Here is a 24,021-nt window from a genome sequence, read left to right as displayed (position 1 = left end):
TTTGGTTTGTTCCTGGAAGAATGTGGTAGGTGAAGTGGTGAGATTCATGGGAAGCAAAATAGCCCTTAACAAATGTGTGCTCATACTTTGGTTCCTTGTTCCTGGGAGGGTGGAGTGGCCACGACCACAGATCTTACTGGTTCTGGGAAAAGCAGGACTTGAAGTTGCAGGATGTTTTCTTCTCTAAGTACTTAGAGAACTTTCTTTTTTCTTGCTAGCTTCAAAGAAGACATTCTTATCATTTTAATGCCAATTAAGCTACTTGATGAACCTCTTTATCTCTTGAAAATACTCGTGTTAGCATATTGTATATGGCACAAAAGGCTATTTCTGTAAAATTTGCAGGAAACTGAATAAGATTTTTCTTCTCCCACTTTCCCTCCAGCTTCAAAATCTATGCAAGAAGGCTGGGGCAGTGGTGGGGATGAAGTGAATCTCAGTACTAGTCAGTGGGAAGATGAAGAAGGAGATATGTGGAATAATACTGCTTCACAAGAGAGCAGCTCCTCCTGTAATTCCTGGGGGAATGCCCCGAAGAAAGGACTTCAAAAGGTAAGACAAAAAAAAAGACACTCTCCAGCAAGAGTGGAATTAGCGTAACGTTTGCAGAAAAAGTTGTCACAAATTTGCTGGTGCATTACACCTGAAATTAAACCTCTGACACCTGAACACAAGCACAGCTTGCCACTACAGTGGTTCAAGAACAGCCTACCTTGTTTCCAGGGGAAAATGGGAGATCTTTAAATTTAAGCATGTCAAATGCTTCGGGAGTTTTGTTGTTGTTGCCTTTGTTTTCTCTTAAGTTTTATAAGCTTCCTTATATTCTAAAGAAATTATAATGTATTAACAGAAAGAAGAGACGGTGTTAAGGGGGCTTTTATACACTTCCCATGGTGGTGGAAAAGCAAACAGTAGTTTGTGATGGAGTTTTTTAACAAAAAAAGCTGTTTTCTATTTGTGGAGGACAGTGTGTGTGTGTGAGAACAAAGCGAACTTGTGTTAATTTGCTGCACTCAACCAAGAACGTAGACAATTGTGTGAGGAAATTTTCCACTGCACAGTCTTTATTTCAGGACAAGGCCAGGCTGTAACTTAAAGGAATTGGGAATGCATTTAGCCACTTTGTTTGTTATTCCATTAGCCAACAGTTAGGCCGGTGATTTGATCAAGTATGGTTGTTTCTTGTACTGTCCGCAGCCCAAAACAAATCCGCGCTTGTCCCTTGGTACTTTCTGGAGAACTGAAAGGAAGAGACTTCTTAAGGATTTTGTGATAGAAAAGCTGCACAGAGATCTTTTAAAGGTGTTTATCTAGACGCTCTTGTTTGTTTTTAAGAAAATACACTGAGTAACATTCTTAACTTCAAGGTTGCAAACTTGTTTTTGGGAATGTTTTTCAGGAAGTGTTGTACTATTTCAGCTTTATTTTGTTACATTTTTCTGCCAAGGATTAAAATGAAATACGTAAATTCGAAGGTGGCTTTAATTCAGTGGCCAGCAAATCAAATACTAAATAGTACACTGAACACCTATTCAGCTGAGATAAAATTTTACACTTTTGGGGGAAGAGAATCGTAGTCGCGTTGCTCGGAGGGTTCTTCAATACTTTCTGAATTAATGTACTAATACATCTTTCAGTAGCATGTGTTATTAATAAAAACCACTTACCATTTCTTTTATGTACATCTCACTACAATGCACGTGGCAACCAGCCCATTAATGGAATCTCCCATTTATTTACTAAGGGCATGAAGACATCTAGCAAGCAGGATGAGGCCTGGATCATGAACCGTCTGATAAAACAGCTCACAGACATGGGCTTCCCTGTGAGTAGTGCTCAGGCAGCACACTGTGCCTTAGCTTTTAACTTGTACTTCTGACTGTGGCCGTTTCAGACTGTAGCTACACCAAGATCTTCAGTCTCCAGGCTGGGAAGTAGGTCTGACCTGCATTTAAACACACACTGTGATTTCAGAAATCTGCTGTAAACCTGTAGAATGTTCTGAGATCAACTGGGGATATCCTTTCCATGAGCATGTTTATCATATTTTGAAGTTCGTAGTTTTATAACAACATGTATTACTTTGAACTGCAGTAATAATCCTTTCCCATTCCTCTTTTTTTATTAAACAGGTGAAATGAGAGTATAGCTGGGTTGTTTCTTAGAGAAAGTCATATCATTGTGATATTTGAGTTGTTAATGGAAAACAGGAAGACATTTAAACAGAACAGTGTGTTTCACCTTGTAGAGCTGGTACTTCCTTGACAAACTGAAATACCTGAACTGTGGAAATTGCTGAAAGCAGAAAAACAGACGCAGAGGCATTTAGGGTGCTGAGTAAACATTAAACCCAGTACTGAAGAGATGTGTCTGTTTTCTCAGGTTACTGTGAAATCATATGAATGGGATTACTTTTAACATAATTCCTGTTTTTGACAGAGAGAGCCAGCGGAAGAGGCCTTGAAGAGCAACAGTATGAATCTCGATCAGGCCATGAGTAAGTATCTGTGTAAGTAACTTTTTTGTCTTTAAAGAAACACAGGGGAACCCTGCATGATTCTGAGCATTTGATTCTATTCAGAGCAATTGAATTATATTTATTTCATTGCCTTGCATTTGTAAGCGAGAAGTATTCCTCTAAACTGCTGTTGGCAGCTTTACTCTCTCTGCCTCACCTTTTCCAATGTATTTCCTTTCTCTGTGCAGGTGCTCTGCTGGAAAAGAAGGTGGAAATGGACAAGCGTGGAATGGGAGTGACCGACTATAATGGAATGGTCACCAAACCCCTTGGCTGCCGCCCACCACCAATCTCCAAAGAGTCTTCCATGGACCGCCCCACCTTCCTTGACAAGGTGAGCTCAGCCACAGGAACCTGCTGCCCAAGTCAGTGTAGAGATACTGATGATCTTCACTGCTTAGAAAGCATAGAAAGAAATGTGATAGATACGGCTTTATTCCTTTTCTCGTCTTTTTCATTCAGTCTTCGCGGAAATTCAGTCCTTGTGTGGAAAGGATCAATGATTTGATTCTCACATAGAACTTTGAAGAATGATCATCTCCAGTTTTACACTTGAAAACTTCCTAAGGAATCAGTAATACAATGGAAGTAGAAATGGAAAGAAAGCAAAAAAAATTAAGCTCAGGAATCTGGTCACTCTGTGAGAGTCCAGTCAGTGACCCTTGCCCAAATTCACAGTTGGGCAGGACCAAGGCCAAAATGTTCCAAAGCTCTTAATTTCTCTTCTTTTAGTTTTGAACTTCTTAGAAGTTTCAGTGAAAGTTCAGTACCTAAATAGGAAGGAGGAGCTCAGGTATTTTTGTTAAGTCTCAGAGCAGACATGCACAGTCATAAATAGCTCCTCCAATGAGCTTTCCTTTCTGTGGTCACATATGACAAATTTTCCAGCACTATTTAATGACTGAGGAAAAGGCTCCAGTAGTTTGTGATGTTCAGGATTCAAAGTGACTAAAGAAAAGATTATATGGAAAAGTGCAGCCAGATCTTCAGTAGGAAATGAGATTTACAACCTTGACAAGGAGTCCTGCAGAAACTTGCCAAATCACCTAAGAATCCCCCTGAAAAATATTGATAAGTAATGAAAAATCTCAGATGTCATCCTGTATTTCTCAGGTCATTTAAAGGTTCATACAGATGGGTGGTGGAGGATTCTGAACACAGAAATCAGTGCTTTTAACAAACTGCTGAAACCAGTTCATTTCACATGAGCTGTGTACAGGGTGTGAGGCAGTAATGATATCCACTCATATAAAGTTCATTCTTAGCCATGGCAGACTTTAATGAATGTGTTAATTGAAGGCCACAAAAGATGCATGCATGCCAGTTCAGTTAGCCTTTCCTTTTCTTGAATAACAATATCTTCAGCAGTAAAATTCTTGCTGGGGAGAGAGGTGCATTATGTGCAGCATGATGCATAATTCTGGAAACATATGTTAAACACAACTATTGAGAAGGGAGTACTAAAATCATTAATATTCATACAGCAAGTAAAATCTATCAGTCTAGGCATAATCTGTCACAGTGACTTGGCTCTAACAAAGGAAATAATCCCACACTGTATTTGTTAGCTATCACAGTGTTGAGCAACTTGCTAAGTGAATTAAATAAATATAGTTTCTGCTCTAAGAACATAGAGGGGTTTTTTTTTTCCCTCAGAGAAATTCTTTTCCATATTTACAGCTCATGCTAGTCAAGCAACTCCTCCAAAACCTTTTTGCCCTTTGGAGGCAGTGTTTCAGAGCATGAATCTGGAGCTGTCTTCTTTCTGCTTAGATAATCCTTGGTGAGGAACAAGCTCTCCACACAGCTGGACAGAGCACTCCAGCCAGTATTCCTCATTTTACTTAGTATTTTAGCAAGTCATCATCCTTTTGTTGGCTCTGCTGAGTTTTCAATAAGTTCTGCAAGGTTCCTTATCATGAAGTTGTAGTTTGGGTTGGTGTGCTCATTGTTCCCACTCTCTCACCTCACCTGCATTGAGACTTCATCATTTTTCTCTAAACAGTTAAAGCCAGCACTTACTATACTTTTAACTTCATACATTTGAGGAGGGAAAATTTCCAACCCTGACATTTGCTTCTGGACCCACTGAACTCCCTGTTCTCTCTGGATCAGGAGTGGTCTGTGCAATTCAGCATCACCTTTGAGTGTTTGCTTTCCCTGCTTGCTGTAGGTGCTTTTTATTCCATGTCACACTGAGTCAATCTTCAGCACTCAGTGCTTTGTTAATTTATTCTTTCTCAGGATGTTATCTTGACCTGTAGCACCATAAAAAGGAAAAGGGAGAAAATCCAGTGGCCTTGAGGGAAAATAAAGATGAAGCCCTGATACGTGATCTCTCACACTTGGTGGCAGGTGTGCTGTGCTTAGGTGTCAGGTTTGCCTGAAGATGTTACCTGGTGCCTTCTGGAGCCATCAGATTTGTAAGAAGAACATGTCAGATTTTCCTGGAAGCATCCTTAAAATACTAGAAATAACTTTACAGAAGGGATCTTTTTTTCAAGTGTAGAGTTTGCCTTGGGGCTCTGAAATTCTCACCTTGCAAATGAAATCTCCTTTTCTCTGCCCTCATGATCAGTGGTCAGCTCCTCTTCTCTGCTACTGCAAAATCCAGGTCTACAGCCTTGATGCCTCTTAGCTGCAATCCTGTTCTTCCAGAAATCATCTGACTTGACCTTTTTCCTTGTTTCTGATTTGAACATAGTGTTTATTGGATCTTTTCAGCCTCATCCTTCACATTCTGAGCCCAGTAATCTCTGGGGATTGTAATTGGTTTTTGTCTTTGGGACAACAAGTAGGATATTGTATTATTATCAAGAAACTTTTTTTATATGTCACAGTTAGATAATGATCACTAGGATTTTAAAGTAACCTTTTAAATTCTTCTTTCCTGCATCTCTGCCACCTGTGATTCAATGACTGAAACCATTTTCATCACCCCTTGTATGATGAGCTCTTCTTTGAGTATTGAATTTCCTCCAGATTTCTTTTGCCTAATTCCTGTTTGATTTGAAGATAACTTTTCTTTAGATGAGCTTTTATTACTTTAACTTCCTCTTTTAGGAAAGGATTTTTTTTTAAAATCTTTTTTTTTTTTTAAGAAGTCAGTGTGTATTTTCTGCCAGCTACTTCTGTAACTGACTTTGTCTAAAGACCTGTGGCAGATTCATCAGCCTCTCATCTGTCTGTTGAGACATTTTGATTCATGAAGTGGCAGTTGTTGGCAGGTCACTGCCAAAGTGTCCAGGCATCCTCTGCTAAATTATCCATGTCTCATAGGGCTAAAAACCGTTGAGTAATTCTGCTTCCATTCTGTCACATTTGGTGGGTGAAACTATTGAGAGACGCTTCCCAAAATCCTAAAAACCACCAGTGTGGTGCTTTGTGGTAGATAACTGTAGTAGGAAACACTGCTACCAGTAGGATGTTATGGTTGTGTCAAGTCCCTTCAAAAAAGTTCAAAGCAGTGCTGGATTGAGCGTTAATGTGATGATTCAATTTTTAATTGAGTAGCCTGAGGAAGAAGTGTGACATAAATTTGTAAGAAAATCACTGAAGAGGAAAGGTTAGGTAGAAAAGATTGTTCTTCAGGAAACAATTATTACATAAAGGATCCTGAGAAATAATGGGTCAGAAACCACTGTGAGCAGTAAAATTGTGCTGTAGTCTGGCTTGAAAATGGCTAAAGGAGGCTTTAATTTGACCAACTAAAATACTTCTTATTAAATGAATTGATTTTAGTTCAGTTATAGAGCACAGATGTGTGCAGCACAATGCAATGAGCTCAAATTAAATAAAATAGAACCAGGTGAATATGAACAAAATGTTATAAACTTACACAAAGCCATTTGCTGCAATTCAGCCAAGGAGCACACTCATGAAGGAGTCTGGAAATAAAATGCCAGAGTCTCCAGTGTGGCTTGTTCTCCACCATCCTTGGCACTGCCTATTTCCAAATTGAGAAAATATAATGTCAGGAAGGCAAGACTTGAATAAATCTGGGGGGCAGGGAGGGTCTTTCATGGTCAGTAGGTCTGTTCATGTAGGGAACAATGGCATCTGAAGGGGAGAGCAAGCACTGAGCTTGAAATGATTTTCACTTTGAAGGGGGAAGGGTAGAATTGTAAACATGTGTCTGTGATCTAAAGAGAAATCCTTGAACCTGTTACTGTCATGCAAGCTGCAGTTGTTTGTGGAGTGTGACTGATGTCCAGTAGAATGTAAAATATCTCGAGCTGAAAGGCCTTGGGGATATCATTAGAAAATGTCAGTGTCCCCCTCAGGATAGTCAGATAGGATGTCAAGTGTCACTTTGCCTGATAGTAAAGAAACTTTTCCTTTGCATCAAAGGAGAGCTGTAGAAAATGCATTTTTCAGGATTAACTTAAAACATACAATTCACTGAGCATGCTTGCTGCATTAGGTCATCAGTTTGGGTGTGTGGTAAGCAGACTGGGCTGCTTTTTGAACAAAGGAGGTTCACCAGTATCTCACAGTCTTCTGGGGCATTGAATTTATTGTTTGAAATAACCTAGCTCCTCACCTCTTTAAAAAAAGCTTTTCCTTGCAGTGAACATACTGCCTGAAAAACAGCAGCCCAGCACATTGCAAATGAAAGCTTTTTCTCTCTGCCTGTTTTGTTGGAGCCCTGCTTTGTACACAGTGTTATTTGATCATGCTTACCGCAGGCTTCCCAGACATCAAAGCTCAGTTTGAGATAGAGCTCAGAGCCTCACTGAAACATGAGCAGAGATCTACCTGTTTGATTGGGGGTTCTCTAATTTATTTTATTTTCTGCCTTGCTGTTTGCCCCCCTCCGTGGGGGCTGCCTCCTGTGCAGCCGTGGTTCCTCACAGCCCAGTTAGCAGAGGGGGCTCCTCCTGCCTTGCTAAAATCTGCCTCCTCCTGGGGATGTTCAGGAAGGCTGCCCAGCCCATATTGTCATTACTGGGTTTGATGGTTTGTGTTCATTGGCTGCCTTGCAGGGTCATGTTTCAGAGTGGGATATTAATAACTCAGAGCTATGTGAATATTGAAAGAGGCTCATGTGTCTCAGGAAAGGGGATTAATGCAAAAATGCTTTTTTAAGAGCAGAGCTATGATGTGGAACCAAATGCAGACTGGTGTCAAATAAGCTGATGTGGCCTTTCTCAAGTTTTGGGTTTGTTAAAGCGCTGGTTTATGTCTGTGCTCCACTGCTGGAGTTTTCCAGACAGACAGAGGGCTTCCCTGAAATGGGCTGGGCCTCTCCCCCTTCCACCTTCCAGTCTGGTGGAGAAGAAATTACAAAACCTAAGTGGGGAGAAGAAAATGGCCACATGATAGCTCTGCAATCAGCTGCTAAAATCCTTCCTTTCCTCTGGAAAGGTGGGTGAGGGTGATTGTGCATTTGGGGATTAAGACACAGTTACAAAAAACAGTACCTTAATCCTGTTTCTCTCTTTCTTCTCCCTTCACTCCATGCTTTCCATTCCCTGTTATTCATCTCTTTTTTTATCTATCTCTTTTTATCCATCCATGCTCTTTTCTGTCTCCATGGGACACTGTTTTGTGCGCTGTGGGCTCCTGGCACGGCACACAGCTCACCCTTTCTTTCTCCAATCAGGATGGCGGCCTAGTGGAAGAGCCCACTACTTCACCATTTTTGCCTTCACCAAGCCTGAAGCTCCCCCTTTCAAACAGTGCACTCCCTAATCAGACCCTGGGCGGGATTGCCTCAGGGCTGGGCATGCAAAACTTGAATTCTTCTAGACAGGTAAGGCTGTTGGGGGAGATCCCAAGGGGAATTTCGGCTCTCTTGGAGTAGCTGCTAGTGCCTGTCAGCCTCTTCCCCAGGAAAAACAGGTTTAAACTGGAAGTGCAGCAGCTTTGTTCATGTGAAATGTCAGAGGAGGAGCTACCTGCTGTGTAAACATTTCACCTTACAGGACATAAAAGAACTGCCTAGTTGTAATTAGCCTACTGATGACACGTATCCATCCAGAGGAGACTGTAGTGTTGTGGATTTATACTCCTGAACCCTAATGTGGCTCTGCCTTCACTGAGGGAGAATCTCTTTTTTTTGAGGCATTCTAATTGTTACAGACTGTAAGACAGTGAGATTGCTCTAATTCATCTTTCCTGTCTGGTATAATTATTCAGGGATGGTTTGGAGACTTTTTTATTCCTGCTCCAAGTGTCAAGGCATCTCATCATTCTAACAGGTGTCAAAAAAGAAACTGGGCTTGCAGCACCTGGGTCAGGTAGAGCATCAAGTTAAGGGGGTGTTTTGGCCCCTGGGTAGAACAGGCTGAGAGAGAAAGAAAATGAGAGGATATGAAGGAAAGGGAACTGATTTCCACCATGAGAGTGAGAAGCCATAAAGTACTGTTGATTATGGCGAGGTTATTTTTGCCATCAAACTGAATCCCCAGCAAAGATATGAAATAACAACACAGAAAAACTTTGTCATTCTGCTGTGGTTCTTTATTACGTATATTCTTTTAAAGCCAGTTTTCTTAAGGCAATACTTGTCCAGGACTCACAGCCCATTAAGCACATCTTTCCAAAGCAGTCTGTACTAATAGCATGTCCATTATCAGTAGCTTTGTAAAATGACTAAGTAACAAAACTGCTTAGCCAGCTGGAGGATGGGGTTATGGGGAGTTTAATGCCTCCATTCTTTTGTCCTTTGCTCTACGAATACAAACACTTTTGGCAAGTACTTTTGGTTGTTCATCTTGTGACCCTCCAGGGTTCTACATCCTTATAAAAGTCATCTTCAACTTCAGCTGCCTTTTGTTCAGGCACCTGTGCAAAATTTTGGGGGTTTGGAATGTTGGGTACATGGCAATCTTTGCCCTGCCCGATTCCAAACTTGGTTTTCAGTACAGTTTGTATGTGCCAGTCTCTTGATTCATGCCTGTCACAATCACTAAGAACAAAGCCTGCACAGACAAGTAACAGCCAGGTTATGTGCTGAGTGGTGTCATTAAGTGCCTGTGTCACTGTTGTCCTGCTGCAGATACCGAGTGGCAATCTGGGTATGTTTGGCAATAGCGGAGCAGCACAAGCCAGGACCATGCAACAGCCGCAGCAACCGCCAGTGCAACCTCTTAATTCATCCCAGCCTAGTCTTCGTGCTCAAGTGCCTCAGTTTCTATCCCCTCAGGTCAGACAACACCTCACTCAGACGTTTCCCCTTTCCCTGGAACTCTTCTCGTGCTCTGTCATGCTCCTGAGACTTCGCTGCCTGGCTGTGTCTGTGCTATTTGTTTCCTAGGCAGGAAGATGTGACATGGCTGAGGTGTTCTCACATGCATATCATATAATTACCTCTGAGAGCACGTTCTCGTGCTCCTTTTTGCACAGTGGTGTTCCTGAAGAGTTTGTTCTCATCTCTTTTTTTTATAATTGAACACTTAAATATGGTTATTATGATTGTATTAGAGCCTCTTGCTAATTTTTTTGATAGTTCACGGTATTACCTCTGGTGACAGTAACATTTTCCAGCTGACGTGACTCTTATTAATGGCTCACACAATTGCCACTGTTAAAGTAAATGTACAATGTTTAACACTCTTCTCTTCTTTAGGTTCAAGCACAGCTTTTGCAGTTTGCAGCAAAAAACATTGGTCTCAGCCCTGCACAGTTAACCTCGCCAATTAATAATCCTCAGCATATGACGATGTTGAACCAGCTCTATCAGCTGCAGCTGGTAAGTTAAAAGACATGGCAGATAAGCTCTAAATCAGAATTGAAGGCATGAAGATAAAATAGGAGAATGGCTAAATTTTTAAATGAGATGACAGATCTTCTAAACAATCAGCTGCTGATTTCTTTGGTAAAGTTTCTTTTTAAAGAAACATAATATTATTTTTTTTTTGCCTTGGGCTTTATAAATAGTCATTTGTGGAATAATTATCCTTTACAGCTGATCAGTGGAACTAAAAGTCAGTTGTCTTCCTACTGGTATAAATAACACAGTGTGTTCTCAAGCAGCACTGGCCTGTGTGTTACATGTCAGTAGAAGAATTAAACTGGACACAAGTGTCACAGCATAATGAGAGAAGTCTTGGCAGTGCTGGTCACCTAAGTTACCTACAGAAATTCTTCACTTCCCTCACTGACAAATAAAGTGTAGGGTGAATTTCCTTTAATTAATGGAGTGTATATTAAACACATCATGTGATAAGAACTACTTACTTCTGTGTGCTTTTGCTATGTTTGCAAATTTTATATCTGTATTTTTAAATGCATATGAAAATGCTTAATTGGATTTTAAGAATATTTTAAAAAGAGATACTGGGAACTCACTATTGGCCAAGTTAAACATGTGATAGACTAGTTCAGTTGCTGGTCTCAGTGTGCTAGTCAAACTCTTTTATTAGTAACAGTGTTAGATGCTGTTACTCATTTCTGATTATTTTCTCTAGTTCTGAGGAGCAAAGCATTATTCTCATAATAATTGGACAGTACCCAGCTACTTAAAAAATACCTGTACAGAATTCATTTGGATTTTGAATTCATATGTTTCAGAGAAACTTACCATGTAAAAAAAAAATTTGCTGTCAAGCCAGCTACTTGAAAATTGTGGATTTTTTTTAAGAATAAAGCAGCACAAGTGATTTAACTACAGAGTGTTGACAGAACTCAAAATGGCCAAACCAAAAATAACAATTGGTATTTATACTATTTATATAATATTATAAACCTCTATTTTAATTTTTGCTGTTATCATTATTTCAGAAAAATATGTAGGTTCCTATCTTTTATGACTGCTTTTTGCCATATGGACTTACTACTTTTTTGGGGTTTTTTTTAAAAGAAAATGAACATGAGAGTTAAATGAATGTATTATAAAATACATTTGCAACAGGATTATTGTTGTTGCTTGGTGGAGTGTTTTGAGAACCTTGCAGAGTTTGGTTTTCCTGTGTTGTGGTGCAGCAGAGCAGCTGAAGGGAGCGTGTTGAGCTCTCTGTGTGTGCTGTGTGTGACCTGTCCCTGTCCCTGTCCCCACAGGCGTACCAACGTTTACAAATCCAGCAGCAGATGTTACAGGCTCAGCGTAACGTTTCCGGACCCATGAGACAACAGGAGCAGCAAGTAGGTGTCCCTGCCAGCTCAATCTCTACTTTAGGGTTTGGTTTCAGTAGCTTGGAGAGGCTCAGAGATGTTACACCAAAGCAGCTAAAGCATCCTTAAATCAGGAATGCAGTGCTGGACAGGGAAGGTGCTGAGTGATAAAGCTGATCCACAGCCTCACTGGAGGAAAGCTTTTCATCCCTTTATGCAGCCAGTTTGTATCTGTAGTGTGTTATTTCACTTAGAGAAAGGCAAAGAAATGCAGTGCATTTGTGTGGATTGACCCCTGACAGTTGTTTGTTGGCTCTCTCCCTGCAGGTTGCACGTACAATCAATAACATGCAGCAGCAGATCCAGCAGCACCAGCGCCAGCTGGCCCAGGCCCTGCTTATGAAGCAGCAGCCTCCCCCTCCACATCTATCTTTGCACCCCTCTGCAGGCAAATCAGCCATGGATAGCTTTTCACCCCATCCCCAGGCTCCCGGCCTTCCTGACCTGCAGACCAAAGAGCAACAGTCTTCACCGAACACCTTTGCTCCTTACCCTCCACTTGGTGAGTGTCCTCCTGCAGCAGCTGCACACAGGGAGTCCAGCTCCTCCATTCACATCTCAAAATTTTGCTCCACAGTGTAACAAATGCAGATTATATATATATTCTTTAATTGATTTATTAATTACATAGCACTAAAACGTAATCATGCCTGTGTGGTAGCTGTATCTGCTCACCTCTGTTCTGCCTACAAATATCAGAGCAGAAGATTTGCCTAATTAACTACTTATATATGTTGCTATTTATGAACTAAATATAAATGAACCGCGTCACGTTGTAAAATACACAGATGTCATGTTGATAAACAGGATTATCATCTGGGAAACAGTTGTGCGAAGTCATCTTTCTGCTCTAGTCAGCACTGGTGAGGCATCAGTTCTGGTCAGTGTATTTCAAGAAATATGTGGATCAGTTTGAAGGAATGCACAAATACTGTAGTGGAGGTGATTACATGTTTCAAAAACACAACTGTTAAGGAAAAGATGAAATCTCTGCTCAGTAGTCTAAAGAGAAGATTTAAGAGACATGCAAGAATCTTCAGAAATGTAAAGGACAGAAAGGTAAAGGAAGATGTAAAGGATGTAAAATGTAAAGGAAGATGTTTTCTTGCATTTCCTAATGCAAGAGGTAATAAACTTGAGTTGCATAAAAGGAGATCTAGTTAGACATTAAGGATCACTTGGTTTAAGCAGAGAAGAGTCCTGGAATAAATTATCTAGGAAGTTCCTGAAATCTTCTTCACCAGCATTTTGTGCTAGGTCAAACATAGATCTGTCAAATATGATTGAAGTCAAAATAATTGATTGGGCCTGGATAGAGAGTGAACAGAGCAACCTTTCAGACCTGTTTGCTGTGTGATTGTTTGATGTATGCTACAGACTTCCTTTATGACATAAAGGAATTAATTTAATCTCTTTGTGACTCTCTTTATGCTGGGTACAATAGTATTGCCAAGCTTTATCTGCCATGCAGCAGTTAAGAAGGTAATTCTGACTGCTGTGGTGAGCTGTTGTGGCTGAGAGCATCAGAAGGCAAAAAGATTTGTGAATTAAAGGCCTAAGTCTGAGAGGTTCTTATGATATCTCAGCTTTCTGTGATCTGCTAACATTCAGGATTATATATCAAAAAGACCCAGATTCATGTCACAGAAACATGTCAAAATTATTCCCTAAATAACAGTCTGAGTGATTTTGTTCTGTGTATACAAAACAGAAGCCCAGTTAGTGCAGAACCTGCTCTGATGAACAGCAGCTGTTTGTCTGACCTTTCATTGGCTCCTTTTTTGGGGGATATTTAGCAAAGTGAAGTGGCAGACATTGTGGGGGGGTGCTGGGGAGACATTAGGAATACTTTGCCTTAGTCATGGAATGGTGCCAACTGGTTTAAACACAACATTCCAGAGCGTTTTTCCCAGACAAGTGAAGAGAGTGCAAGTAGAAACACCGACATCCTTAGAGTATTTCCCCTACATCTTGGTTTCCCCCTTTTTAGCAAAGTTCTAGCTTTTTCTGAATTCATGGGAGCTCTTTTGGTGTTCCATAAAAGCAAAAATTCTTGAAAATATGCGTTGAAAATACCACACGTGCATACAGATAGCTGAAAATCAATGTTGAGCAATTCCTGCAGCTGGATTTCAAACACAGCTTTTCAATCCCTCAGTATGTGATGGATGTCTAAGGATCTCTTTCCCCCCCAGCTGGACTGAACCCGAACATGAATGTAAATAACATGGACATTACTGGTGGTTTGTCAGTGAAGGACACTTCTCAGTCCCAGTCTCGCCTTCCTCAGTGGACACACCCCAACTCAATGGATAATCTGTCTAGTGCTGCTTCTTCTCTTGACCAGAACTCCAGCAAGCACGGTAATGTCCCCTGGCAGCCCCTGCCTTTTGGTGATCCCAGCCACAAGGCAATTGGGATTATTTCTCTCATGTTCGTTTCTTGTGTAAATGCTCACAAATGGTTGGTACGAGCGCCTCTGAGCCCATCAGATTTTATAGATGATTCCTGCAGTGAAGGGCTTGCAGCTGTCACTCCCTGCATGCAGTGTAGGAATGTTTTTTCATTTATTGAATTTTGTTGCTGGGGTCATGCAGTTCAAGTAAAACAAGCCTTTAGTGTTGGCAAAACAAATCCCACAATCTTCCCCTTATTCCAGACCTGCATACCTTCAATCCAAAAAAACTTTACACTGGCTTTCTCCCAAATTTTTCATCAACCTTTCCCTGAACAAAGGTATGATAGATTACATGGTTACTCAGCCTACAGTTAGGGACACAAACTTCTTACCTTTCCAGAAGTAATTGCTAATGTTTTTGAACACCTTTATCCCTAATGCCTCCAGTATCCTGAGCCAGTTATTCCTTTATTTCCTGTACCAAATTTATTCTCTTAGAACATGGGGCTCTGTTAACTTTATTATATCCTGGATTTTATTATGAGCAGCATGAATGATTTCTTCTACAGCAGTTTTTGGTTCTGCAAGTAGCTGCACTGCTGATGCCAAATTGTTGTTTGATAGTTTGTAGGAACATGAGAACAGCCATTTCAAATCATCCATCCTGTCAGCACTGAATGCCTAGGGAAGGATGAGATGGGGGATATTCCTTGGTATGCTGTCTCAGCAAGTTCCTATTTACCATCAGTGTGATGATTTGAATTGCTTAGTCTTTTTTGGCAGGAATTTAATGCTGAATTCTTTAACTTGAGTTGATTGTACCAGCAGTGTGTCTCTCAGCTGTAATCCCTGCTAAGGCTTCAGATGCCGTTAAGCTTGGCTTACTGTGATTGTATTTTATCTTTGTAATACAGAAAAAAAAAGAATATATATATCTCCTGATGAAATTCCAATCCCCATTTCACTCCTTGCAGGTGCTATCCCTGGAGGTTTGAGTATTGGTCCTCCGGGAAAGTCCTCCCTCGATGACTCCTATGGCCGCTATGATCTGATCCAGAACAGTGAGTCTCCTGCCAGCCCACCTGTAGCTGTTCCTCACAGCTGGTCACGTGCCAAATCCGATAGTGATAAGATTTCCAATGGCTCCAGCATCAACTGGCCACCAGGTAACACAGTCCAGAGCCTTGCTGTGTGACCCATGGCCCTAAAACGGCTTGTTGGGTGGGTTTCTTGAGTCCTTATGATGTGCAGGAGCTTTGGAGAATTATTACTTCACACACTTCCCTTTTTATTGTGTTTGGAGCAGAGTTTCACCCAGGAGTGCCATGGAAAGGACTGCAGAATATTGATCCTGAAAATGACCCTGATGTTACTCCTGGCAGTGTTCCAACTGGGCCCACCATCAACACCACAATCCAGGATGTGAATCGTTATCTGCTCAAGAGTGGAGGTAAACACACAGATTGCTCCCACATCTGTGCATACTTTCTTTTTCCCTTCCAAAAAAGGGTTGACCTCATTTGTTATGATGAAACATATTTTTTTGCATGTGCTCCTAATCTAATAATGCTTCTGCTCGGAACTGTCACTGACTATCCAGAAATAATTGTTTTAAAAGAAGGGATTAAGAAGTTTCTTCTTTTCCATGGGAATGTAAATATTTTCATGTTGGAAAAGGCTGTGAGATGTAATTTAAACTTCTGTGGTCACTGGAAGTTTCTCTAACCTGTATCTCACATGGTTTTGATCAAGATTTTGCTCTCCACACTGCCCACCCTCCTCCATACACTTTGTGAATTCTCAGAAGACTCAATACAAAAGTTCCATAGTTGTTGCTGAGACAGCAGGCTTCTGGTACACTAATTAATTGTAGCTTTGTTAGAAGATCAATAAACAAAATAAATTAGAACTGTTTTATCTCCAAAACCATAAAAGAAAAAAAAACTGAGAACTGAGTAGTAAACTAGTATTTCCCAGTGCTGTTTCCATTCCTTTTGTCTTGGCAGTGCTTACTTCAGAATAATAAGGGAATTCTCTAAAACAGCAAAGCATTGTGACGGAGCTGCTTGTTAGCTACATGTGCTGGAAGTTGATCAAGGGAAAGGGGGTTTGGTTAATTGTGATCTGAGTGCCAAAATAGGAAGTTATCTGCACTCTGTCAAAGCACTGCAATTGGCACAGGAATAGCATCATCAGGCTGTCCAGAAGGACCTGTCAAGGAGTAAAAATGGGGAGTTTATTTTAACAGTTACATCTGTGATACCAGCACAGATTCTAAAGCAGGGCTATCCCTGAAGTGAGGGTCCAGCTCTGGGCTTGTTACCTCAGGCAAGGGATGTGAAACATGAGGGGAAGGAATCCAGAGTGTTGGTTGCCTGCAGTGGTTTTAGTTGTCTCTTAGCAGGAAGCAGCCTTTCTTTCAGCTGAAACATGAAGTATTTGGGTAATGAATAAGGTTGAATTAATGTAAAGACTCCAAAGTGCTTCCAAGGGGACAGGCAGGTTTGAAGTTACAAAAAGAAAAGCTGTAAGATATATTTCAGTGACTCTTCAGATACAGTGTACCCAAGAAATACTCCTCAGGCCAGAATCCTAAACCTACAGAGCTGTACCTGTAAAATCAGATGATATCCATTACAAGTCTTGCTGTTTTAGAGAAGGAACATTAGCTCTGTTGGTGCATAATCTGTCTGTGGAATGAAGAAATAACTCATCTCCTTAGAGAGGGTCAGCAGAGATGGTCTTTGCAGAAGTAGACAGGCCATCAAGAGGTCAGACCTTCTGAAAAGCAGTGCCTGTGGGGGTCAGTGTGTGCTTCTTTTCCCCATTAGCTTTTTAGCTTGGTAATATTAGAATGTCAATAAAAACTTTAATTGCAGAATCTGATTCTTACTGCTTGTGTAACTGCAGCCTGAAGCACAGAGCTTGTGCTGGCAGAGCTGCTCCCCAGTTAGAGGGTCAGGCTGTGGGGTGTGTTGTCCTTGCCCTGTGCACTTAAAAACAGGCAAAACTTAAGCTTTTGGATCAATTTTTGCTTTGCCCTGTTTGCTAATGAAGCTTTGGAGGGTCAGCTTCTATGAGCTGAGAGTTGCAGCCACAAGGAATCAGGACCATTTTCAACTCTGTGGGCCTTTGAACCTGCTATAATTCCATAGTTCCTGCCCGGGGAATAGATTGTTTCCAGACAGGGCCTGATACAGAATTCTGTTGCTTGAAACTGATGTCTGTATTGGTGTCCCTTGGAGCTCAGAGAGTCTGGTTAAGGTACAGTTTGGTTGGTTGCTGTTCCAGTTAAATACAAAGCCTGTGGTTTTTATTGAGCTGTGAGGGATGAGACTGACCTTTTACTACCTCCCTTCTACCTCAACACAGTGCTCTTGGCTACAGAGCTCACCTATTTTTATTAGTCAGTTAAAGATGTTTCAGTATCACAGCCCATCTCTGTGTGTCAGGAATGATAAGTCACCCAGGATACACACTTGGTTTTGTTGGTGGCTAGAGAGAATACTTTCAGCTCTCCTGGTCTTTGTAATGAAGATTTTTGATTTTATGTTCAGTTTCTTTCATTTGCTGCCAGTAAGGAATTTCTACATATGCTTAGATAGCTGCTCAGATTGTAAATGATTTACTGAGGTGGTTTCGTGCTGTTTCATTTATGTTATCAGTTTGAGAAGAGATTGCTGAAATACATCTTTGCTTTTACTGAAAGTCTGCAAAAATTTAAAGATGCTTTTGGGCATTAGGATGTAGGGGAAGTGCTTACCTTGAGTAATTTAGGACAGATCACCTGTGGTAAGAGAATAGTTTATCATACACATCTCTGCTCATCTACAGTTGCCATTGCCTAAGTCAGCTGGCAGAGGACCTTTATAAATGAAGCCTGTTCCTCTGACACTAAACACTTTAACACTGATTTTTTGAGTCATTTATCGTAAAAGAAATGCAGAATTTCCCTTCTGCACTACAGTTGTTCCTGTGCCAGCTTTCTTCTCTTTCCTTCTAAAGACTTCAGCCTCACTTTCTCCCACTTCCAGTAACATTTCATTCCTAGACTTCAGAGACCAGTCTAATTAAGGAAAACACCTTGCATGGTTTGTATTTGCACACAACAGATTTGCTTATGTCACACCAAACATCATTATGCCCATCTTTCTTAGTTGCTTCTCTGCTGGTTCTGCAGGGTCATCCCCAACATCATCTCAGAATGCCACGCTGCCTTCATCGAGTGCCTGGCCGCTTAGTGCCTCCGGCTACAGTAGCTCTTTCAGCAGCATTGCATCTGCACCTAGCATTGCAGGTACGGCCTTTCTGCTTCCACAGCTTCTGCATTCCCAGGAAAAGGTCCTAGGGAGTGCTGTCCCAGTGCTCCCAGGAGTGCTGCCCCAGGCAGAAATGTGTTTGTAGCCCTGTGCTGAGTGGCAGCTCTCCTGTCAGCTCTGCGGTGTGGGGACTGGTGGTTGGCGTGCCTGGGATTGTGCTGAAAAATGGATTTACTCCACTTGGTGTCACTCAATGCTGGCATCCAGATCTTTGGGGGAGGGACACTGTCCAGGGCCTCAGCAGGAACACACCCTTCCAGGAAGAGCTGATGTGAAATTTGTGATGCTGTTAAAGAACTTGCTGTTAAAAGTGAAACATCTTCAGCTCAGAAAAAGCTTCAGTAGTACCTCCAAGGGGTACTTTTTGCATGGCTCTGGGAGGTTTCAGTGTCCTTTCATAGTCAAGGCAAAGCCTGATGCTCTCCTATATGGCTGAGCTTTTAAGTGAGCTAAATAATTATCCCATTTTCTTTACTGAGCTCTAAATTCTGGAGCTTCTTTCTGCAAAGCATGGAAACTTTGCTTGCAAAGTTGCTACCTAATTATGCAGTTTGTCCCATTATCAAATTATGTTGGGCTGCATAGATGGATTAGATAAGAAAACGCTGATCCACTGAAACCCCTCCAATTCTCTGAAGGTGCAGCCTCTGGGTCAGGCTGCAGAATGCAAAACAAAGGGCTTTTTTGGGATGTTTTCCTCAAGGGAAAGAAAGGAGTGGCTTGCTTTTCTTTATCTGCCATGCATTTCTGCTTTATTTTCTGCCTTTTGTTTTGTTTTGTTTTTGCAGTGTCATCTAATGTTTGTGTCAGTCCCTTGAGAAGCAGTGTCATAGCAACACCTGGCCTGTGGTGCTGTGCCTGTATTGGGTGCCCCATCACAGGCCGGGCTGCTCTGAGCTCTCAAACTCAGACTTGCTCCTCTTCTCTCACCATTTTACATTCATTAATGCCTTCATTGTCATTGTCAAATTATTTCTGTTGCTGCAGTTTGCCAGAAGATGGGAGAGTGGTTGCCCTTTCACTTAAATTGTTATGATTCAATATGAAATAATTGAGTTAAACGATTTAGATAAATGGAGGCAATTTAGGGAGTGTGTGTGTATGTAACTGAGTCTGTGATTTTGCAACTGGTATATTTGGCTTTGGGACTCTAAAAATTACTCAGCACCTGCCTCATTGTCTTAAAGCACTGATCCAACATAAAACTAAACCTGCCAGTTCTAGTTTTATAAAAATTCACAAGAGCTTTGCATCTTGGATTTTATCAGACCAAATATTTTCTTGTTCTCTGCAATCAGCATTAAAGCATTAGGGCAGCACAGTCACAGCATCATTTGCTGGGGCAGAAGGTGCAGGATTGTGTCCCTGTCAGTCCATTCCAGCCCCACATGTGCTGCCAGTGTTGGTACCAGCAGGACTGTGCTGTGACAGGGAAATTGGGCTCTAATTGCACAGCACGTGTTGGTATCAGGAGGAAAAGGCAGGGATGTAAGTCTAAAGGTCAATAAAAATTTCTTTTGTCGTCCATTATTTAAATCAATTCAGTCTGCCCCTCTGAATGCTATATTGTGTCTGCTGTTCTTGGGTTTTGTGTTATTTTATAAAACTTTGAATTGGCAGGAACAGCAGGAAGAGTTTGAAAATTGATTAAGGAAAAACAAGCAACAGCAGAAAGCTATAGAGGTTGTGGTGTGCTCTGATCTTCTGAAGACCCAGTTTTTCTCAAAGATACTTGGTAAAAAAAGTACAGGTTACTTCCAATATTCAGAAATTAAGTTTTTCTTGGTCTTTGATCTTTAGAATTTTAATAATGCATTGGAAGAATATGAATAAGACTGAATTCTTTATCTTAGGTAAAATGAGTTGTGCAAGAAAAAGTGTTAAAGTCCTGTAAAATCTTTGAGAGAGACAATCTTGAAGTGATTCATTATAATTTTGGTGAAATCAGATTTCAAATACCCGTTTTCTGGACTTTTTTCCTTGTATCATCTTTTACAAGAAAACAAAACAATAGATTTTCAAAAGGGAACTTGTATGTAATGTGAGGTTCACTAAACAGAAAAGTACTGGAAATTGTGAACAGTGGTTTAAGTAGGTTCAAAGAATACAGGATTTATAGCTCTGGATGGTACAGAAACTTGTTCTTTTCCTCCTGACAAGCTGAGAGGATGTAGGCCATGATATCCATCAGTGAGGAATACCCAAATGTTCTGTTTTTCTCTTGCAGGTAAACTGTCAGACATCAAGTCCACATGGTCCTCTGGCCCGATCTCTCACACCCAAGCCTCTCTGTCCCACGAACTCTGGAAGGTACCCAGAAACACTACAGCTCCAACGAGACCTCCTCCAGGCTTAACCAACACCAAGCCATCCTCCACGTGGGGTGCCAGTCCCCTGGGCTGGACCAGCTCTTCTTACTCCTCTGGTACTCACAGCTCTCTCTTCTGCCTTCTTTTTAGCACTGTTTGCTTCTGCTCTGTCTGGGAGGCTCCAGAAACCAGAGCTTTAACACAGCTGGAGTGCTGCTGTTCTGGGGATGGATCTCCTGTCTCCGTATTTCACTTGGAATAAGTTGTAAATGAAACATCTTTCAGCTGGTCATGTTAGGGATTTTACACAGGAATTTCCCAATTTGTTTAACTCCCAACTAGGATTTTTTTCCCCCAGTTCTTTAATTTCTAAAAATGTCTTTCAAACATGTGTCCTGTTCTGTGGTGTGATCTAAGACTTCAAGAGAGGAGCCTGTGGAATTTAATATGGAACACAGGGATGTGGAGCATTTGGGACTTGATGGCATTGCAGAGCCCTCAGGGAATGCCTGTATTTTTTCATGCAGACCCCTCTTTTTATAAGCCTTTGTTTGCTTTAATGCAAATATGAGAAGCCATGGATCTGGCTATGTATGTATGTATGTATCTATATTTAGATATCTCTACCTATATAAATATCAATATATATGCAGGTATTAGTCCTATTTTATAAAGCTGTTGTAATAATCTGCTTACACTAAGTTGAGAATTAAATGTACTTCCCTCTTCCCCATTTATTTTGGATGTTTCTTCACCAAACCCCCAGCTGGAAGGGCAGATGAAGCTGCTCCCAGGATTCTCTCTGGAGCACTCACAGGACCCACTGTGATTCTCAATTGCCACTCATAAATATCAAGCTTGTACAGCTTCCTACTGTCAACCACCAAGCTGTAAAGCACCAGGCTGAGGTTGTTAGAGCAGGTTTTGTTGGTTATGTCCTTGTATGTTCAATCAGGGCATTGTCAGTGCAGAAATACCTGTTTTGAATAAGTCATACACATTAATCTGTCCTTGGCAAGAGAGCAGAGTGCTGCAGTGCTATAAAAATCTTTATTAGCAAGCAGCAATCTGAGTTTGGACATCAGAACTGCTTTTAAAATGTGTCTTGCAGATTAATTTTAATGCATCCTGAGGATCCAGTTTGTTGCAGTGCTATACCTGCATCTACTAGCTCCCTAATAGTTACTGTGGGAGTATGAAAAATGCCACAGATCTTTGAAATGTAACAAGAGCAGCTTTTCATTCAGCAACCGTTCATTCAGGGGAGGCAGTAAATCAAGATGTGAGGAAACTGCTGTAGGATTTGTTTTCAGCAGCACTGAGCCTTGTTAGTGTGTTGTGATTGCAGATAAATTTGCCTGTAAGGTGCTCTCCAGAGGCGTGATCAAATGTTTTGTTGTGGGATTTGTGTTGCAGGTTCTGCATGGAGTACTGACAGCTCAGGGAGAACAAGCAGCTGGCTGGTTCTTCGGAACCTCACCCCCCAGGTAACTGGGATTGTACAAAACTGGGCAGGAAAAGACACCTGAATTTAAGAGATTATGAGAACAACATTTAGCAGCCTTGGCTGTTTGATTCATTTGAAAGAGGAATAATTATTCTGCATTTATTACAAGTATCTGTCTTCTGCAGGGAATTTGTTTAGTTTTCAAAGTGCTGTCAAATCAAGTACGAACTTTCAAGCCTGTAATTAGTCATTCAGTGGGCACCATTTGTGTGTCTGTAAGTTTGGAGGTGAATGATGTTGTAAAGCACATGCAGAGATGTAAAATCTGATTTTCCTATGGGTTTTTTGTTCTTGTCATATGTCTGTCACATCCTTTACTTGTCCTTCACTGTGTTGTTCCAAAGGAAGAACATAAGCCACAAAGCCTTGGATGCAGACATCCAAATTAATCTTGGGGAAAATTTAATTACATTTATGAAGTGTGTTTTTCTCCTTTGACTTGTTTCTGGATTTCTATGGACATCTAATGATAGATATAATTTGTATAACCTAATTTGGGAAAAATTGTGCACTGGACTGTAGGAAATTCTTAAAAAGACAGGATGTCTCTCTCCATGCAGAGAGCAACAAGTTTGTAATTAGGTACTTATTTTTTCCTTTCAGTTGTACTCACTGTTTAGCTTTTAAACCCTTGTTAATGAAGCATTTAAGGTGAGACCACAAGAGCACAGGTAACCTTTGGTGCCCTTCCCTCCTCTGGCAGATCGATGGCTCCACACTGCGGACACTGTGTTTGCAGCACGGCCCTCTCATCACATTCCACTTGAACCTGACCCAAGGGAATGCTGTGGTCCGATACAGTTCCAAGGAGGAGGCAGCCAAGGCCCAGAAGTCTCTGCACATGTATGTTCCTGCTCCCTCCTTCTTTTGTTACAAAGCCACTTCTAGCTCAGAAAATGTTTTTTCTTAGGCATAACTGATCACTAGTTACTTCAATCTTGATTTTTAAGATTACTTGATGGGAGAGAAGAAGGTTAACTGGGGGTTGATGCTGGATAAGAGGGCATTACAAAACTTTATTCGGCATAAATAGTAACCTCAGTTAGGACTTGTCACCTGTAAGGCCACAAAGAATTTGTAAGGCATGATTCCAAGGGAACCTCAGGGAGAGCACAGGACAAGGTTTTAGCTTTAAGAGAGAAACAGAGAGGATAAATCAGTGCTGAATAAGGAATGTGTTCATGGTCTCATAACACCTATTTTTAAAGGAGTTATGAGAGAAGTGTATGACAACAAAATCTGCTTTTTAGGAGTTTTAAACTCCCAAGGACTAATGGGCATAGAGGCTGGAGAATTGGAGTGATAAAATCAGTGCCATTGGGAAGAATGAAGAATACAGAAAGTGATGTTTCAGGAGAATTACTTGGGTATTTAGAGTTGGGAAGCAATTCTCTTCATTAACAGGTTATAGCATGAGCGTAATAAAAGTACTGAGGCAGTGGGAGCATCATGTGGCTGGAGAACTTCTGTCCTTATTCCTGAAGAGAATTGAGGCTCCAAGATGTATCAGTTAGAGGAGGTGGTCTCCACATGTGTGGATTTGGGTGTTTGTGGATGTAGAAAGATGGATAGAAAACAGGACAGAGCAGGCTTGGTTGAAGAGACAGGTGATTGCTGAAACTGAGTGGGTGTGGCAGGAATTTTCACCTCAATTTCAGCTTGGGGAAAGGTCACAGAATTGCTTGGGTTGGAGGGACCTTAAAGCTCATCCAGTCCCACACCCTGCCATGGGCAGGGGCACCTTCCACTGTCCCAGGCTGCTCCAAGCCCCAGTGTCCACCCTGGCCTTGGACACTGCCTGGGAAGCCACAGCTTCTCTGGGCACCCTGTGCCAGAGCCTCCCCACCCTCACA

General features: G+C 41.3%; 1 protein-coding gene across 14 annotated transcripts in view; it reads left to right on the top strand.

Moving 5' to 3' along the window:
- TNRC6C (trinucleotide repeat containing adaptor 6C) overlaps nucleotides 1–24,021 on the top strand; it is a 100,006-nt gene that overhangs the window by 71,577 nt on the left and 4,408 nt on the right. For 4 of the 14 annotated variants that reach the window (XM_083874408.1, XM_083874402.1, XM_083874406.1 and 1 more), the window contains 17 exons: nucleotides 386–552; nucleotides 1,198–1,302; nucleotides 1,745–1,825; nucleotides 2,440–2,509; nucleotides 2,707–2,852; nucleotides 8,100–8,273; nucleotides 9,522–9,668; nucleotides 10,092–10,214; nucleotides 11,522–11,605; nucleotides 11,903–12,137; nucleotides 13,831–13,998; nucleotides 15,008–15,199; nucleotides 15,340–15,483; nucleotides 18,214–18,330; nucleotides 20,580–20,777; nucleotides 22,078–22,148; nucleotides 22,872–23,011. In XM_083874408.1, coding sequence (XP_083730534.1) covers nucleotides 386–552; nucleotides 1,198–1,302; nucleotides 1,745–1,825; nucleotides 2,440–2,509; nucleotides 2,707–2,852; nucleotides 8,100–8,273; nucleotides 9,522–9,668; nucleotides 10,092–10,214; nucleotides 11,522–11,605; nucleotides 11,903–12,137; nucleotides 13,831–13,998; nucleotides 15,008–15,199; nucleotides 15,340–15,483; nucleotides 18,214–18,330; nucleotides 20,580–20,777; nucleotides 22,078–22,148; nucleotides 22,872–23,011 — 2,362 coding nt within the window. The remainder of the gene's footprint in view (nucleotides 1–385; nucleotides 553–1,197; nucleotides 1,303–1,744; nucleotides 1,826–2,439; nucleotides 2,510–2,706; nucleotides 2,853–8,099; nucleotides 8,274–9,521; nucleotides 9,669–10,091; nucleotides 10,215–11,521; nucleotides 11,606–11,902; nucleotides 12,138–13,830; nucleotides 13,999–15,007; nucleotides 15,200–15,339; nucleotides 15,484–18,213; nucleotides 18,331–20,579; nucleotides 20,778–22,077; nucleotides 22,149–22,871; nucleotides 23,012–24,021) is intronic. The other 10 variants (XM_083874409.1, XM_083874410.1, XM_083874407.1 and 7 more) reach the window with 10 other exon arrangements.

This window comes from Zosterops lateralis, assembly GCF_965231275.1.
Source record: "Zosterops lateralis genome assembly, chromosome: 18".
Taxonomy (NCBI): Eukaryota; Metazoa; Chordata; class Aves; order Passeriformes; family Zosteropidae; genus Zosterops; species Zosterops lateralis.
This window is presented reverse-complemented; position numbering and strand designations above follow the sequence as displayed.